The following is a 16595-nucleotide window of genomic DNA, read 5'->3' as shown; positions in this document are numbered from 1 at the left end:
AGATAATGAGAGAGACGCAGCGTCTGTCACGTTAAATAACGGCGTAATCCACATTTCCCCTGCATCTATTTACTGTGACTACTAATGAGCTGAGTCACGTAACGAAACACCAAAAATCATTCAATAAGATCGAGAGAGAGAGCAAACGAGGAACGGCTGTGGTGTTTGTTTGGCCTGTCTGCTTTGAATATTCAAAGTGTGATGTATAGCTGATGTAGTGCCGTGGTCGGCGGGAACAAATCACCTCCAGCTAAAGCTAAAATACAGTCGGCCTCCATCAAGCGGGGCTGTAATGAAAGCGGCTGTGGACTGCGCTTAGCCCTTGGGCAACTCTTTGTTTAATCATTATTAGTCTAAATCTTCTAGTTGACACGCTGCTTTGGAAAGACTTTGAAAAACCTATACAAATTTGGAGGGAAAGCATAAAGGACAGCCGAGAGCAAGAGAGAGGAAAAAACAAGTGGATTTGAGCTGCTCATGAATGTTTTATGAGTACCTAGTGTACAAATGATAAGTGACACTGACAATGGGGCTGTACTGAGGGACTGCAGAGTTATGGATCATGAATCAATATAGCTATAATGCCCGGCTAAGATAACACAACAAAAATTTGAGTTCAGTTAGTGACGTATTCATTCAAAGTCAATGGAAAAACTAAATGAAAGCAGAAACATAAAGTGAATAGCAAACCTCCTGAGCAGTAGTTTGGGATGGTTCTTGCTCTCCAGGTTCTTGTCGATGAGGTCGGACAGCAGGTGTTTGAGCACATCCGTGGCGTATTCCAGTCGACCCTGGAGAGCTGTCATTATTAGCGACGCCACATTGCCGCGGTCACGCATGGAGAAAGAGCGCTGCATTTCCAGCGTACGGATGAACGTCAACAAAAACACCTTGTTGTTTATCAGCTGGGCAAACAGCTTCAGAGCTTTTTCAACGCACAGCTGCCCATTACCAGAGACCTGGAACACACAACAACATCTTTGCTGTTAAATACAAACATTTTTTATAGACTGTCAATGAACTGATATCAATAATGCATCATTTAAATACAAAACTGCTGGGTGCTGGGTAGGCTCATTGGTCTAAAATCCTGTTCCGTATAATTGTATATTAAATATCTAGTATGACTGCATGTGCAACTTGGTAGAGAAAAGTGTTCATGAAATAAATCCTCTCAATATAGACTGCAGCCCACCTCCAGCTCTCTGAGCACAGGATGGTCCTCGATGCCGGGGAATAACACTCTCATGGCATATGTGCGGTAATCCAGATAGGGAATTCCGGCCCGGTCCAGATCACTCGTCAACTCATTAATATCTGTCTGCAGTTCTGCAAAAGCTGAAAACAAAAAGGAGTTGATAAAAAAAAGAGAAATGATTTTAATACACAGTTCAATGTCCAGGTCATGTTTTGCCACAAAAGAAAAAAAAAAAAAAGATACAAATGATCATTTTATTTGGCTTAGAGAAAATAAAGCACATTCTTATCAAATTCTAAATCTGTAAATGGAAAGTGCATCGTGGTAGTATTTATTGTTATACTAAAATATGCCTTAATTTATGATGATATATTTTCAAGAAATAACAAGAGCACATTAAAATATATGGAACATTTTTATTTTTTTATTAATTTAAATAACAATTATATAAAAAATCACAATTAATATAATAACAATAACATTAATATTATCAAATAATATTTTACCCTCAAAGATCAACAAGTATTATAGTAACAATAATTTAGAGAATTTAAATGTTTTTAACTGTCATCAAAAAATATAATACTATGAACTGGAACAGAAACTTTTACTTTAAATATATGATATATGTGGGTTTTTTAAGTTGTAGTCACATTAAAGGTCCAAACACAACAAAACCTGAACCGCTGAACTGCTAATCAGCGTCTCTGAGGACTTTGTTTTGTCCAGTTTGAGGTTTTTATGAAGTTCCTGAAGGGTGTTGGAGGCAGACAAAGAGAGCAAACCAAAATAACCTCTCAGCTTCTCTCTATTTATGGTTTTCTCACTCACACAAACACACACAGAGAGTAAATTGCAGGCTGCTGAAGTGCTTGTCCCCTGCTGCTGGAGACTGGAGGTGGGATGTCTTTAATTGGGTCCATTCTGACAGAGCCTGGGGCAGCACTCTTCCCTGAGGGAGTTATCTATCTCTCTTTCTCTCTCTCCTCACGTTTCCTTATTCCTCTTTTCTGGAATGTTCCTTCTGCCTTCACTCTATCGTCTCCCCTCACCTGTCCTCCTCTTCATCTTGGCCCGCCGTCTCTCTCTGTGCCTTTTCTCTCATCTTAAACTCACTCTCTCGCAGGCGTTCATGGAGTGCAGAACTCGATCTGCCCCTTTAACACTTCTGCATCTTAAATTCCTTGCGGCTCCAGAATCAGTCAACACAAACCTCATCCTCTCAAACCCGCTAACCGTAGGTCAGGGACGCTTTCTCTTTTGCATTGTGTGTAAGAAACACTTATCTGTCAGCCACCTGAAACCCTCAATTGCTGATGTATGTCGTATCACTCTTTGACTAAAGATTAAATTGGTGCAATCTGATAAATAAGAATATGACATTAGAACAAACACAACTAACAGCATATGTTCTAATATTTAAAACATTTGACACTTCAAATCCATCCTGTGATGTTTTGCAATCCCCAAACAGAATAATTTTCTCTCTCTAACTAAAAGAGTATGTGTATGTTGAATGCAGTGTAAATTTGACTCAGTTTGGCTCACACAGTCATGTTGTGTGGTTTGTTAGAAACATGAGATTATTTTCTCTCAAATGAACACAAATAATCAATAACGCAACATAGTGAAAGGGTGATGGCCGTGTCTTTCTCACCTTCTTTGCACTCCAGAGCGACCCTGGACTCCAGGTTGTCCATTTGCATCTGGAGTCGTTTGAGTGTGAGGTCGTTCTCGCGGGATTTACGCTTGTAGGCAATAAGCACAAGGATGACGATGATGAGAAGGAGGCCGCCACCGGCAGCGATGCTGACAATGGCAGGAAGAGTCAGGAGGCTGTCAGAGAGAATGTTTACTGAGCCGGGGGACACATGCAGACCACCGACCTGCACCTGAGAGAACAACACCACATATATATATATATACACATGAGAATCAATCAAGAATAAATGCACACACATAAATATGCACACACAGAGATACAGAGTGTAAAAATATACCTTACTCCCCTAACCAACAAAAATCTAGAAAAACACATACACATACACATTGTGTTGAGTTTTGGGCAGCACTAACAGTAATTGGTTTCTGTTTCTAGGGAACCTGGTGACAGCAACAAGACTGTGGCATTGCTGAAGGTCTGGTCTGCGTCTCAACAAGCGGTACAACAATAGTAAATAATGAGTGTTTAAACAGAACATTTAACGCCCTCCTCAACAGCACAGGTCTCAAATCTAGTAAACAAGCACTAAAGGGCTTTTCTAGCATGTACAAAACTCAGAAATCAGACTCCTTTTTTCATCAGATTATTAGAGCTGACTGTTTTCTTTTACAAAAACAGCAGAAAGGGGAAAAAGCTATTAACTACATTCAAATGTTTAGGGATGGTTTTTGAAAAAGTCTCTTATGATCATGAAGGCTGCATTTGTTTGATAAAACACTGTCAAATATGATTACAATTTACAATAACTTTTTTTTTTCTATTTTAAAATATAATTTATTCCTATGATGGCAAAGCTGAATTTTAAGCAGCCATTACTCCAGATTTCAGTGTCACAGGATCCTTCCGAAAACATTCTAATATTTGCTGCTCAAGAACTATTTCTTCTTATGATCAGTGTTAAAAACAGCTGTGCTTCTTAATATCTTTGTGAAAACTGATGCATTTTGGGATTCTTTGATGAATAGAATGTTTAAAAGAACAGGATTTATTTGAAATAGCAATCTTCTGTAACATTCTAAATGTCTTTACTGTCTCTTTTGTGTACTGAGACGGGTTTCTGAAATCAGATTTCAAACCACTTATGAAGATGGTTTAGATCTGGGTTGAAAAATATTTCACAGAAAAACTAGACCGATTTGATGTGGATGTGTTCAAAAAAATTGACATATACATGTTTTTGCATATGTCTTACCATGATTTTGTACTGGCCGGTGAGATTTGGTGGTTCGCACAGCAGTTGAGACTCGGATACAGTGACTGAACAGGGAGTCTCTCCTATCAGAACAGTGTAATTAAGCTTCACTCCTCCAGAGGCCGAAGGAACCAGATTTTTACCCTAATACACACACCGCAAACATGATTGACGGTTAGATATGTTTGAAAAGCTTACACTACTTAATATTTCTGTATAAATATTTATAGATAACAGATCTTTCAGGATACATTGCATATGCTTATATAGTAACAGTCTGATTTGCAGCTCTCAGGTCAAAAGGTCGAGCGTGAGGATAAACATACCTTTAAAATGATAGGTGAGCCAGGTTTCTGTTCCAGGATGCCATTGGTGCTGAGAGGCTCAAAGTAAGGGTTTGGGTAGTACATGAAGTTAGTGTTGTTGTACACTAGAAGAGCTTGCACATTATTGAAGATGAAGCCAAACTCGTCTGCGTGCTTGACTGAATCCAAACCTGGCCTATACTCGGCTGTCAGCGAGGGAGCCAAACAGCTCATAGTCGTGATGTTCAGAACCTTACACACCTGGAAATGAGAGAGACAGAGAGAAATATGCTTCATTTTCATCAGCATTTTTCGAGAGTAATTGTTATTCATTGTTTCATCTCACTTCAGTTCTTTCCCATTAAGATCCCTTTGATACCATCTGTTTTCAAGTGTTTTACTGAACTGAAAAGACTGCAGATGCGTTTCCTTTTGTTAGACAACAACGGAGCTGGAGAACAAAGAAAAGAGTACCTTTTAAACTCAAAAATCAGGAATAAACTCAAGAGAGAAAACATTAAAAGTGTAAATTACACTCTTTTGATCGACTCGGCATATCACACATTATTATGAGACTTTGTTCTTCAAGATAGAAATGAGTTGCATATCTAGAGCAGAACCTGTCAAGAACATGCCTGGGTCGTATTATTGGGCAAAAAATCATATTTTGCTGAAAGAAAAAAAAAATACTATACAATTAACATACACTAAAATTGTTACCTGAAATAAAATAAACATTAAAAACATGAACATGAAATAAACTATAAAAATCATAAATTCATTTTATTTCCACTAGTTGCCAAGGCATCATTCTCTTTTTATTTTAGTTTAACTAAGTGCTAAATGAACTAAAAATTAAATAAAAATTAATGAAAACTATAAATACATATATAGTTTAATATGAAACAAAAACAAATAAAAAAAAGAGAAAGAACACAACAAAATTACTAAAACATTATTTCAACTTAATAAAAAAAAAATGAAACAAATTCAAAACAGTAACAAAAATATAATAGTATATCAATGATACTAAAATAACACTTGCAAATACATCATAGTGGTGTTTGTTTTCAGTTAACATTAATTTATTAACAGGTTTAAGAAATACTGTACTACAATAATGAGAATCTAATGAGAAACTATTTAAAAAAAATCAATGATAACAAAAAGTAATGGAAAATGTCATTAATTAGCATGAAAATATTTTCACTATGGACAAAAATAGTACTTAAAGAGGTTTAATTTAATTACAGAAAGATCAAACATGGTCTAGAGTTTGACTGGAACCTGCAACACAAGCAACAAAGCTCAGTGTATCTCTAAGCGCTAGGCCCCGAATCCAATGTGATTACATTGTTAAGCTGAAATGATGCAAACTGCAGCCCTCTCATACCTCAAGTGTGCAACAACTGTGATCTGTACCGCATAAACATCAGCAGTCACACTTGACGGATGCACTCAAGTCTACGTGCACGGGCACTGAACCGTTCCCTCGGAGTAGCAGAGAGCAGCGCTGACGCTCGAACAACAAAATTGATTGCTGTGAAACTCTGACTGTGCCGGGAGGTTTTCATCTCATTTCTTTCTTCTCCCCGACACTCAGGGGAGAAACTTAATTAGAGCTAAATATCTTCAAAGCAAAGCAGGACCAGCAAGCACCACACCTCCTACTCGCATCTCGCCTCCTCGCAGCCAGAGCCGCAATCGATACTAACTCATTTTGACCACACAAACTTGATTTGTGCGAGATCGAGGGTGCATCTCATTCCATAGCTTTTGGTTCCTCATTCCTTCGCTCTTCCTCTTCAGCCGGCTCTTGAGGAGTGTACAATAAGTGATATTTGTCGATTTTGAGATTGAGATGGTTTTCTTGTCAGTGATTAACTGGTATTGGCTTATACTTGCTTGCTAGGTCGGTGCTATTACAAGTAAACACTACGAAGAAAATGTTTTCGTCCTTGAGGCCAGATTCTTGGAACGAACTGAGAGCCTGAAAGAACAATAAGGCACAAACACAAGCAAAACACAGCCTTTTGGATGCATTTAGGTAACATTTTGTACCTTTGAAAGTTTATTTTACAGTACATATTCTTCAAAAACTCGAACTAGGGATTGAACCTGCAACCTTCTGGTTACCAGGCCTGAACATCCCCAAATAGCGCAAAATATCAAGCAGCTATAGAAGGACTAACCTACTACATTTTTCTAAGAAAGTCAAACACAAAAAAGAAAACTTGCTTCCAAAATTACAACTCTGAGGCAGCTGACTGAACAGCATGTAGGTTTGAACAACATTTGACGTTGCCGCCGTGGCCTCAGATCTCTTCTGTAGGCACTTCACATTACGCACAATGTTTGCGTGATAACAGAAGCTCTCTTGCAGCTCAGAGGGACTGGATCTGGTTAAAAATGAATGGGATTCAATAACTCTAAAGTCACACTGTCATCAAAACCTGTAATCCCATTACACACTCCACAGCTCCCCACGTGAGGTAACTGAGAGGGCACGGAGGAAATGCAGATCTAGTCAAATTGTCGAAAAACTAATTCTTAGCGGAGCGAAAAAGAAAGGAGTTTCAATCAGTCACCGAATACAGAAAAATGACAAGATACTTCTGATATAAACATTAAATGATATTAGGGCCTACATGCTAATCATATTAGAGCATTTATTTTAATGAATTGCTTTAATGCATTTTTTTACTTATAAACATAGTAAAAAAAGATCCCTTTTGCAGAGAGTAACAGGTTTTAATATTAATATTTCGTCAGTAAGATTTTTCTTTAAAAAATATTTCTTTTATTTAGTAAGGGTTCTTTTGAACTCTCTATTAATCAAAGAATCATGAAACAAAAAGTATAAAAGTTTCCACAAAAATATTAAGCAGCACAATCGTTTTCAACATTGATAATTATAAGAAATGTTTCTTGAGCACAAAATCAGCATGTTAGAATTATTTCTGAAGTATCAGACTGGAATAATGATGCTGAAAATTCAGCATTGCATCACAGGAATAAATCACATTTTATAATATATTCAAATAAAAAACAGTTCATTTAAATAGTAATATTTTTCCACAATATTTATTGTTTTTACTGTATTTCTGATTATAAAAATTCAGCATTGATGTATAAAATATGTAGGATTAAGTGACTGAAGGTTGCAGGCCCACAAGAGATGATCCATGAACTACCACCACTGTGCCCTTGAGCAAGACACTTAAACCAGTTGGCTTCAGGGATATTGTTGCTGTAGTAAGTGTACTGTTAGTCACTTAGCATAAAAGTGAGCACTAAATTATTACTTACGACAGTGATGACAGCGGAGGGATGTTCCAGCACTTCTCCAGTTCGTGGACAACCCCTACCAAACACTGAACCTACAACCTTTGTGCTATTAAATTAAAAAGCCATTCTAAATGCCGCACAACGCTGCTGGCCAGCTTAGCAGGACAAAACAAGGGTCTAATGCAATTGAACTGTATGTGTGTTTCTCTGTCCGTTAGTGGCAGTGCCATGTCAGAGACAGATGCTGTGGCCATAACCAGCCTGGCACGGCCTGGAAAAGCCTAGCGCTGCCTCTGCATGCCATCTGTTTCAAACTGGCTGGACGCGCACTGGCTGTTGTCACATTTTGTCTTGCTGTACCAGTTTGTTTCTTCACTTCCGCCCACATCAAGCTACCAGTTTTCCAACAGTGGGGAAAAATGTAGCTTTCCACATGGCTGGATTTAATTAGCAGGTTTTAATTGTATTTTAAATAACACCTGCTGTAAGCAGAAGGAAATGCAGATACCGAGTGGGTCAAAACCAAATGTTTTTTTTTATAGCTGTACTTCAGGGCCTGCACCAGACTAATAACATCCGAGTTCCTCTCCTGTCCTTCCATGACCAGACTGCAGTAGCTGCAGGTATTTGGCTGTGGAAATAATTGGGATCCTTTTCTGTCTCTCTGAAATAATTGGATTCAGGTTCTTCCATGGACTGACACATGACTCAGCACAAAGCACAGTCCTACCTGCCTAAACTAATGAATCCAAACATCTCTCTTCGGCTCTAGGACAAAGAGTTGCATAGAGATGGTGCTCCCTGGCTAAAATCTGTCTCAAGTGAAAATGCTTCTAATGCCTCTAAGGGATAGTTCAACCAAAAATGAAAAGTCTGTTATCAGTTGCTCATCCTTATTTGTTCCAAACCTGCATGCCTTTCTTCAACTTTGTGGAACACAAAAGAAGATATATTAAAGAATGCTCCAACTGTTTTGTGTCCATACAAAAAGAATCATTGAGTACAAAAACAACACCATATGACCTCACTGATTTTTATTGTTGGTAAAAACAAGACACAGGTTTGGAATGATTGCTAAAAATAATTTTTTTTTTTAATTAAAAATGTATTGTATAAAATATAATTTGACTCTCTCGCTATATATACACAAATACAGTATTTAAACACTGAAAGTCAATGGGGTCCAAAAACACAAAGGTGAGTCAATGGCAGATTTTACTTTGTTTGGTAACACTTTATTCTAACGTGTCATTGTTACACGTTACATGTACTTTACTATTATGATAACACTTAATTATTCAGAATTACATGCAAGTAAGCCAAACCCTAACCATTTAATAAGTACATGTAGTTAATTAATACTACTCAGTACTTAAATGTATAATTACACTGTAACAAGAACACAAAACAAAGTGTAACTTTTTTTGGCTGAATTAATCCTTTACATTTAAGGTCCACTAAGTGCAAAGTTTTCATATGTGTTTTTTCGTATTCACCATCCTAAAAATTCGTCATGCACAGAAACCTTCCACGCTGAGTCCGATGCGTGTGTAAATGTGACTGACACAATGTTAGGTCGTATTTATTTTTAACGTGCAAAAATTTCGAAGTGCATAGTTTTATATATATAAAATTTATATTTATATATATAAAACTATTCCTTTAAAACATGAGCCTTCTCTGCTCGATTGAAACTCTGGAGGTGATGTACAGTATGAACAGCATGATATCTTCTTCTGAACCCACCACAGCAAACTGACACAGGAGAATAAAACATTTCATGGTAATGACTGAGCAGAGCTGCCCACCAGCTCTGAATTATGCCCTTTGTTTTTCAAGTACATGCGCGTGTAACCATACAATGGCAAAAAAATGAGACGGCTGGAAATAAGAGCGAATGTAGAACAACTATAAGCATCTGCACGACTGTAGAAAAACGCCTGTGGCTCTGTTAAATGCTAAGATGCTTTTATCATCCATAGTTCATGTTCTTCATGTTGGTTTTTTTGCGAGCGTGCTCTTATCTGAGGTATCTGGGGAGGTCTTTGACACTGATTGGTGGGAGTGTCTGATCGCTTCGTTTTAGAAGGAAAAAACTGAAGTGCCTTTGTGATCGGCTCAGATAGCGGTGCGCAACGCTTTAGGAATCCGTCTCCAGACTTCATTACCGAATCTCTCCACCGGTGCACGTGTCAAGTGATTTTTTTTCTTCTTCTCCTCCTCAAGAGAAGACAAAGGTAGAAAAACTAATCTTTTAGCTATAATCAGGAAAATGATTAATGTCTCAATTGCGGGTTGGTGACAGGTACAGCAGGATGCACAAAGGCAATTGTCTGCTATTCGTTCGGCTTCTGAGAACCCCGCCAGGTAACGGGAGGGGAGGAGAGGAGGAAGAGAAGCAATTTGGGGAGGAGGCAAATGACAGTTTGAAGGCTGCCTTGACGGGCGCTCGGCTCTGATTGCCAGACTCCGTGGCTGTTTTGTTCCCCACCTCCCTCCCCAAAAATACAGAGGAAAACGATGGATGAAAAAAAAAACCTCAACGGTTAATAAAAATGCAGGGAATCAAAGCCAGTTGGGTCTTTGGTGATCATGCCTAAAAGGCGAAAGCCAACCTTTCTCTGTCTACCCCAGTTTTATTCACTCTGTTGTAAAAAGTAAGAAAGAGAAAGAAAGAAAGAGACAGCACTAGCACCTGACACATCAGACAGCGCCCACACAACATATTTCAGGAGTCCCTTTAAGAACTCTAAGAGCTCTGGGCTCTGTGAAGCGTGGAGGAACGCGGGGCTTCTGTCACTCCTCATTGCGCAGTCGGTGTCTCTTTTACTAAAAGTGACTTTCAGGAGAACTACTCGCACACGGGTACATCTGTACAGCTGGGGACTGAAGTGCAGTTATGCTATCGGGAACAGAGGAAGGACGACTATAGCAGTTTGCTTTCACCTCAGTGAAGGAAGAGAATGTGTGATTAGTGCTGTTCTGAACACTTCCACACTCGCAAAACGTTATTTATATATATTGTTTAAAGACACGCAAACAGGCAGAGACCTATTGTACATTGAGTCCGATCATATTTTTTGACTCTTAATTTAGTTTCATTATGAGCATTTTCCACCCTCTCTCTTGTTACCTTTAAAGGTAGAGTTCTGTCATTTACTCACATGTTTGTCTATACAATCAAAAGCATATACATACCGTATTGACCCGAATATAAGACAATGTTTTTTTCTTGGAAATGCATCTGAAAAAACGCAGTCGTCTTATATTCAGGGTCTAGACTTTGACATGTCAGTAATACACCCACAACAATAGGTGGCGCCAAAAACGCATAAAACGAGTGTGCCATGAAATATGTATGTAATGTGTGTTGTAAAGATCGCGAGTGAAAACAAAAGAAAAAGAAAAACTTACAGCGGCACGATCGTGACTGTCATGTTAAGCCCAATTTATACTTCTGCGTCGAACCTACGCCGTAGCCTACGCAGAGACACACAGGCCTGCGCCGTAACCTACGCCGTACCTGACGTGCACCTCTCCAAAAATCTTAGTCTGATGTGATGTGACCAAACTTCCTCTGTAAGTGATTTTAAAACATAAGACAGTACCCAGATTTGAGGACTACAATAAGATTTCACTTCTACTGTTGATCAAATTTTGGCAAGCTACTATGAGATGGATAATCTAAATGTTATATACAGTAATTCAGATGGGCTACATGTTATTTTTATGGTATATCAAATATTTTTCAATGTCATAGTTGGTATATTTTAACAGTATTTACTATACTTTCAAAACAAAAATTAAAATAGGAAAAATTATTTAATTTAATTTTAAATGTGTTTTACAGAGAGAGAGAGAGAGAGAGAGAGAGAAAAAAAAAAGATTTGGTTTTCAAAAAGCCTTTTTCCAAAAGGTACATCTGGAAAATGGGGGATTGTCTTGTAATCAGGGTCGTCTTATATTCGGCTCAATACGGTATATATATATACATACTGTATATAGACAGACACATACAGCATCTATTTCGAAAATATTTACATGTATTTATGTGTACATATTTATATTCATATAAATTATATCATATATATATATATATATATATATATATATATATAAAATATAAACGTGACATTTTTCTTAAAAATATAGATGCATGTGTGTGTGTTTTATATATACATAATAGATATACGCAGTACACACATATATTATGTAAACAAAAACGTTCAATCAGGATGCGATTAATCACGATTAATCATTTGACAGCACTATATATGAACACATATGTGTATAAACATGATTGCTAACATACAGTGCTGTATCCTTTACATTTACAAAATAATACAAATAAATCAAAACAGAATAATACAATAGAAGATACAAGACGCCACTGGCTATTCCATCTTTCTGTCTGACCACACTGACCAATCCTATTCCATTAATTAAACTTGGACCCCCTGCAGTGCCAAGCAAATTGAATTTGTACCGACTACTCAGCCCTTGGGCCTTATTAATTTTGGGATGTCTTTATGCTGACCAAGCCATTCTGTCAGCAGTTCATCTTCCTTTAAAACCCATTAACCAATACAACCCTCTTTAACTGGCCACTATCCACCAATACCGCCTCGGATGAAACTGGTTTTATACTGAATTCTGCAAATAATGGCCAAAAATTCCAGTTCGACAAAGGTGGTATGAGCCAAGTAAAATGCTCACATTAAATGCCTCATCCGCACTACTTTACGCAGACTGAATAATTCAGCAGGGTACTTAGTCGAAATTACAGATACACAGCTTGAAAAAGAGGTCACACAGAGGCTTGTGGGTAGGAGATATATGAGATTTCTGGAGCTGTGGCAGTGAGTCACGATGGATCCCGCCTCCATGGGTCAACAGAAAAGACAGAAATTAGTCTAATGCATCCCAAAAAAGGCAGTGCGCAGATTCTGTGATCCTCTCTTCTGAAAGTCACCGATAATTAACTGAAACTGCAGACAAAGCATCCCACTTCCCAAGGTCGTGCATCTCCGAGGTCGAACTGATACGATTCGGTTTCATCGCGTCGGCCCCCGTGAGATATCAGCTCACACGAGAGAGCCGTTCTCTCAGAAGCCCCTGAGCTCAGGTAACTAAGGTCATTTCAAAAGTGAGGGCGGATAATTGAGGAAGCACCGATAACACAAATGAAGCTACTCACGTTTACAGATTCTCGCCCGCCGTACTTGATCCGAATCCTCGGCTCCTGTATGACATCCAAGTTAGTCCCAGTCACCACCAGAGGCGTGTGTCCGCTAAAAAAACACACAAGATGGCATGAATGTGAATAGGGTGAACGTAAAAACTTTGACACAGAAGTAACTCATCTCCACTTGAATCAAACACTGCCCTTAAAACTTGTTTCTTTGTGATGTGGTGCTTAGAAGATAATAAGCTTTTGAGAAGGTCCTGATTAAAGATGCTTTTAACCGGCTTCAGTAGATTTAATCAAACATACTAGATGCGTCTTTGAAAACACTAAAGGAACAGAAGCAGCGGTGATCCTGCTTAGCATTCTGGGAATGTCCATGGCTTGATAAAGCACAACAAAAGAGCCGAGCGTCTGGGAGTGGAATGGGTGAGGAGCTCTAGCTCTAGGTGTTTCAGTTGTTTACTCTTGAGCACTTCATTAGCCAGGCGCTGCTCGTACGCTGTTTTGTTCACTGTGGCAACGCTCTGGTACAACAGATACAGCATCGTGACCCCATCCACTGATGCCCTGGCATGGGGCACTCGCCCACAAGAATGAAAAATCACATAGGAGATTCATTCAGTATCTCAACTGTTGCTCCTAGATGATCAAACAAGAAAGATAAAAACAGTCAGAACTGTTTCTGTCTCATCTTTCATTTTTCTGAAAATATTTTACTGTAAACACCTGAGACTGTTCATGCTTTCATGTTGAATATTAATGTGAACTCTGTTATAGTTGGCCAAAATTTTTACAAATTCTGTCATCATTTACTTCCCTGCATCTGTTTTAAACCTATATGACCTGTATATTTATGTATGCAACATCAAATATTTTGAGAACTGTTTTTTTTTGTCCATTCAAAGGAAGTCAATGGTATCCAATGTGTTTTGGTTCCAAAAAATTATACTCCGCTGTATAATTTTACATACAATGTCCTCTAAAGTATCTTCTTTTGTGCTCTTTAGAAGAAAAAAAGTCATACAGGTTAACAACATGAGGGTGTTAAAGATGAAAATCTACATTTTTGGGTAAACCATCCCTTTAAATCTTTGGAGCCATGGAAGAGCAACCTTTGCGCAATGCAATGTTTATTTGGTGGGCATGATAATATGTACTTGTGTATCTATGTGTTAGATCTGGTGAAAGAGATTTTCTTTCTGCTTTTCTCTCTCTAACAGCTTGCAATGGACCTGTAACTCAGCACCACTTATATAATCATTCACAGCACATTCTATTTCTGTCTCATTTTTTATTACTGTATATAATCATGTGCAGCACTTTGATATTAATGTTGAGGCTCTGTATAATCAGTCCAGTTCTGTACAGTGAAATACTCAAAAATCATTCCAAGGGATAGTTTACCCAAATTATGTATTTTTTTCTTTTTTTGTCCATTAAATAGTTATAGTCAGACATGAGACATACTCTACAGACTGTGAAAATGTATTTTAAGGCTTCAGCAGCAAGAAATACTTCCTATTTTGGGTCTCAGAAGTGGCTTATAAAAGCTTTACTTTCATAAAACCATCCACATGATCACCCCTACATGGTGTAAATCCTTTTTTTTTTTTTTTAAATGAAAGGATCTAACTGAAAACAAAAGTCAGACATTTATTCATTTTCATTAATAACCAGTGTTGGGCAAGTAACTATTAGTTATATTTGCTTCTCACAAATAGTAACTGAGTTACATCATTACAAAAGTAACTAATTACCAGGGAAAGTAACTTTTGCGTTACTTTAAAAAGTAACAAAGTAAAAAAGTTCAAATATGTCAAATAACTTGGATGCCCACAATATTAAATATGTTAAATGAATGAAATGACACTAAATAGAATAAATTATTATTACAAAACATTGTACACTAATCTAGACTATTTTAATGTTTCTGTGGGACAATGTGAGACACCTATCAAATTCAATATATTATTGTAAATATTATCAACCCTCTATGGACACCTAGAGATTGTCGTTTGTGCATTAGTTCCACCCACTACCAGAGAACTCGGCAGTTCTTAAAAGCTGAAGAATTCCAAAGGAACTCCATTATTTTGACAGGAAAATACAACAAAGAATATCGTTTACATATAGCGTGTCAATTCTGCATGTTATGAAAGACTCTCTCGCTCTGTATCTTTCTTTGTGTGTGTGAGACAAAGCGACGGCGAGCCATGCGCCTTTACACTAGAGTTTACGGTACGTCAAATACAGCTACACTGCGCATCCATTCAGATGAACTGAAAAATACAATTATAGTAATATTATAATAAATTATAGTAACGCCACATTTTATTGTCAGTAACGGTAACAGCGCTGTAACGGGGGAAACAGTAATTCGTTTGATTACTCGTTACTGAAAAAAATAATGCCGTTTATTTATAACGCCGTTATTCCCATCACTGTGAATAACACAACAGCACACAGCCTTGAACAAAGCTGTTGAACTGCATTCAGTTAATTAGATCAATTTCTTGCAGGAATGAGTCTGATATCCATTCAAACGGTGTGAATATCAACAGCCTCAAAAGTCACAAGTGTTTGCTATTAGTGATTTAAATGCAAGCTATTTGGCCAAACTAGCTGATATGCATAATCCAGTACTAAAACACTGCATCATATATGTACATTTACCTCGCAATGCTCCATTCCGGTTCGATGCGTTGAACAGTGGGGTCGTCTATATACTCAAAAGTCAGGCTCTCTCGGACCTGTGCACGATCCACGCTCACGCTGATCTGAACCGGCCCCACACCCGTCAGAGAAGGGGCAGAGTAACACACGATCTCTGTCATAGTCCGTCTGAGGACAAAGCAAACAGATACAAACCAATCAGATTCTGAGAAAGGACAAAGCACGACACAAAGTTTTAACTTAATAACAGATGGCTAGACATATTGTTCAGACGCACTATATATGAATGACGCTAGTGGGCGGCTCTCTGCTCTTTTTCAATTGCAGTCTTTTCTTACAGCTCTCACTGAAAGTGCTACCTGTGCAAAGTGAGCATTAGTCATTCCCTCTGCAGCATATTAGAGCGCATTAAGCCATTACTTATTGCACCCTCACACACACTTGCAACGGCGCCTTCCACAGGAACACAGGGCAAAATAGAAATCTGCAATTAGCTGATATCGCATTAAAGTTGTCGCTCTCATGCACCTTAAAGCACTACAATCAGCCTCATCTTTAAATTGAGATCCTGGAGAGAGAGTGAGAGGAAAAGGAGGAGATATAGGAAGACACCTGACAGGGGGTATGATATTTACATACAGAAGTATGCTAGCAAAATTAGAGAGAGAGTTAAAAAGGGGGAAATCTAGAGGGAGTGTATTTTAAAGGAAGTTCAAACAGGAAATAATCAGAAACTCTCTTTGATTGATATAAGGCATGTAGAAAGTGAAGAGTACAGTAAATGAAGATATAAAACGGGGATTTCAAACAGTATTCAAAAAGGCTAATTCTTACTCATAAAACTCGCAGGTTTGGTTCCCAAAAAGCACACTGACGCTGCTGCCTGCTCCCAGGTTTTCCCCCATTATGGTCACTTTAGTTCCTCCAGACTCTGGACCCCGACTGGGGGACAATCCTGTGACCGATGGCATCTGCAAAGACAGAAAGAGAAGATGGGTAGGAAACAAGCAAGAGATGGAGACAAAACA

General features: G+C 38.1%; 1 protein-coding gene across 3 annotated transcripts in view; it reads right to left on the bottom strand.

Moving 5' to 3' along the window:
• The window catches only part of plxna2 (plexin A2), a 209177-nt gene that overhangs the window by 32626 nt on the left and 159956 nt on the right, over positions 1-16595 (bottom strand). Inside the window, exons 15-23 of one of the 3 annotated variants that reach the window (XM_058762507.1) lie at positions 16402-16538; positions 15568-15735; positions 12904-12997; positions 4825-4869; positions 4440-4679; positions 4114-4257; positions 2856-3090; positions 1196-1338; positions 691-959 (exon numbers count right to left, since the gene is read on the bottom strand). In XM_058762507.1, coding sequence (XP_058618490.1) covers positions 691-959; positions 1196-1338; positions 2856-3090; positions 4114-4257; positions 4440-4679; positions 4825-4869; positions 12904-12997; positions 15568-15735; positions 16402-16538 — 1475 coding nt within the window. Of the gene's footprint in view, positions 1-690; positions 960-1195; positions 1339-2855; positions 3091-4113; positions 4258-4439; positions 4680-4764; positions 4870-12903; positions 12998-15567; positions 15736-16401; positions 16539-16595 lie in introns of those variants that run through there. The other 2 variants (XM_058762508.1, XR_009268738.1) reach the window with 2 other exon arrangements.

Source organism: Onychostoma macrolepis, chromosome 23 (genome assembly GCF_012432095.1).
Source record: "Onychostoma macrolepis isolate SWU-2019 chromosome 23, ASM1243209v1, whole genome shotgun sequence".
Lineage (NCBI taxonomy): Eukaryota > Metazoa > Chordata > Actinopteri > Cypriniformes > Cyprinidae > Onychostoma > Onychostoma macrolepis.
This window is presented reverse-complemented; position numbering and strand designations above follow the sequence as displayed.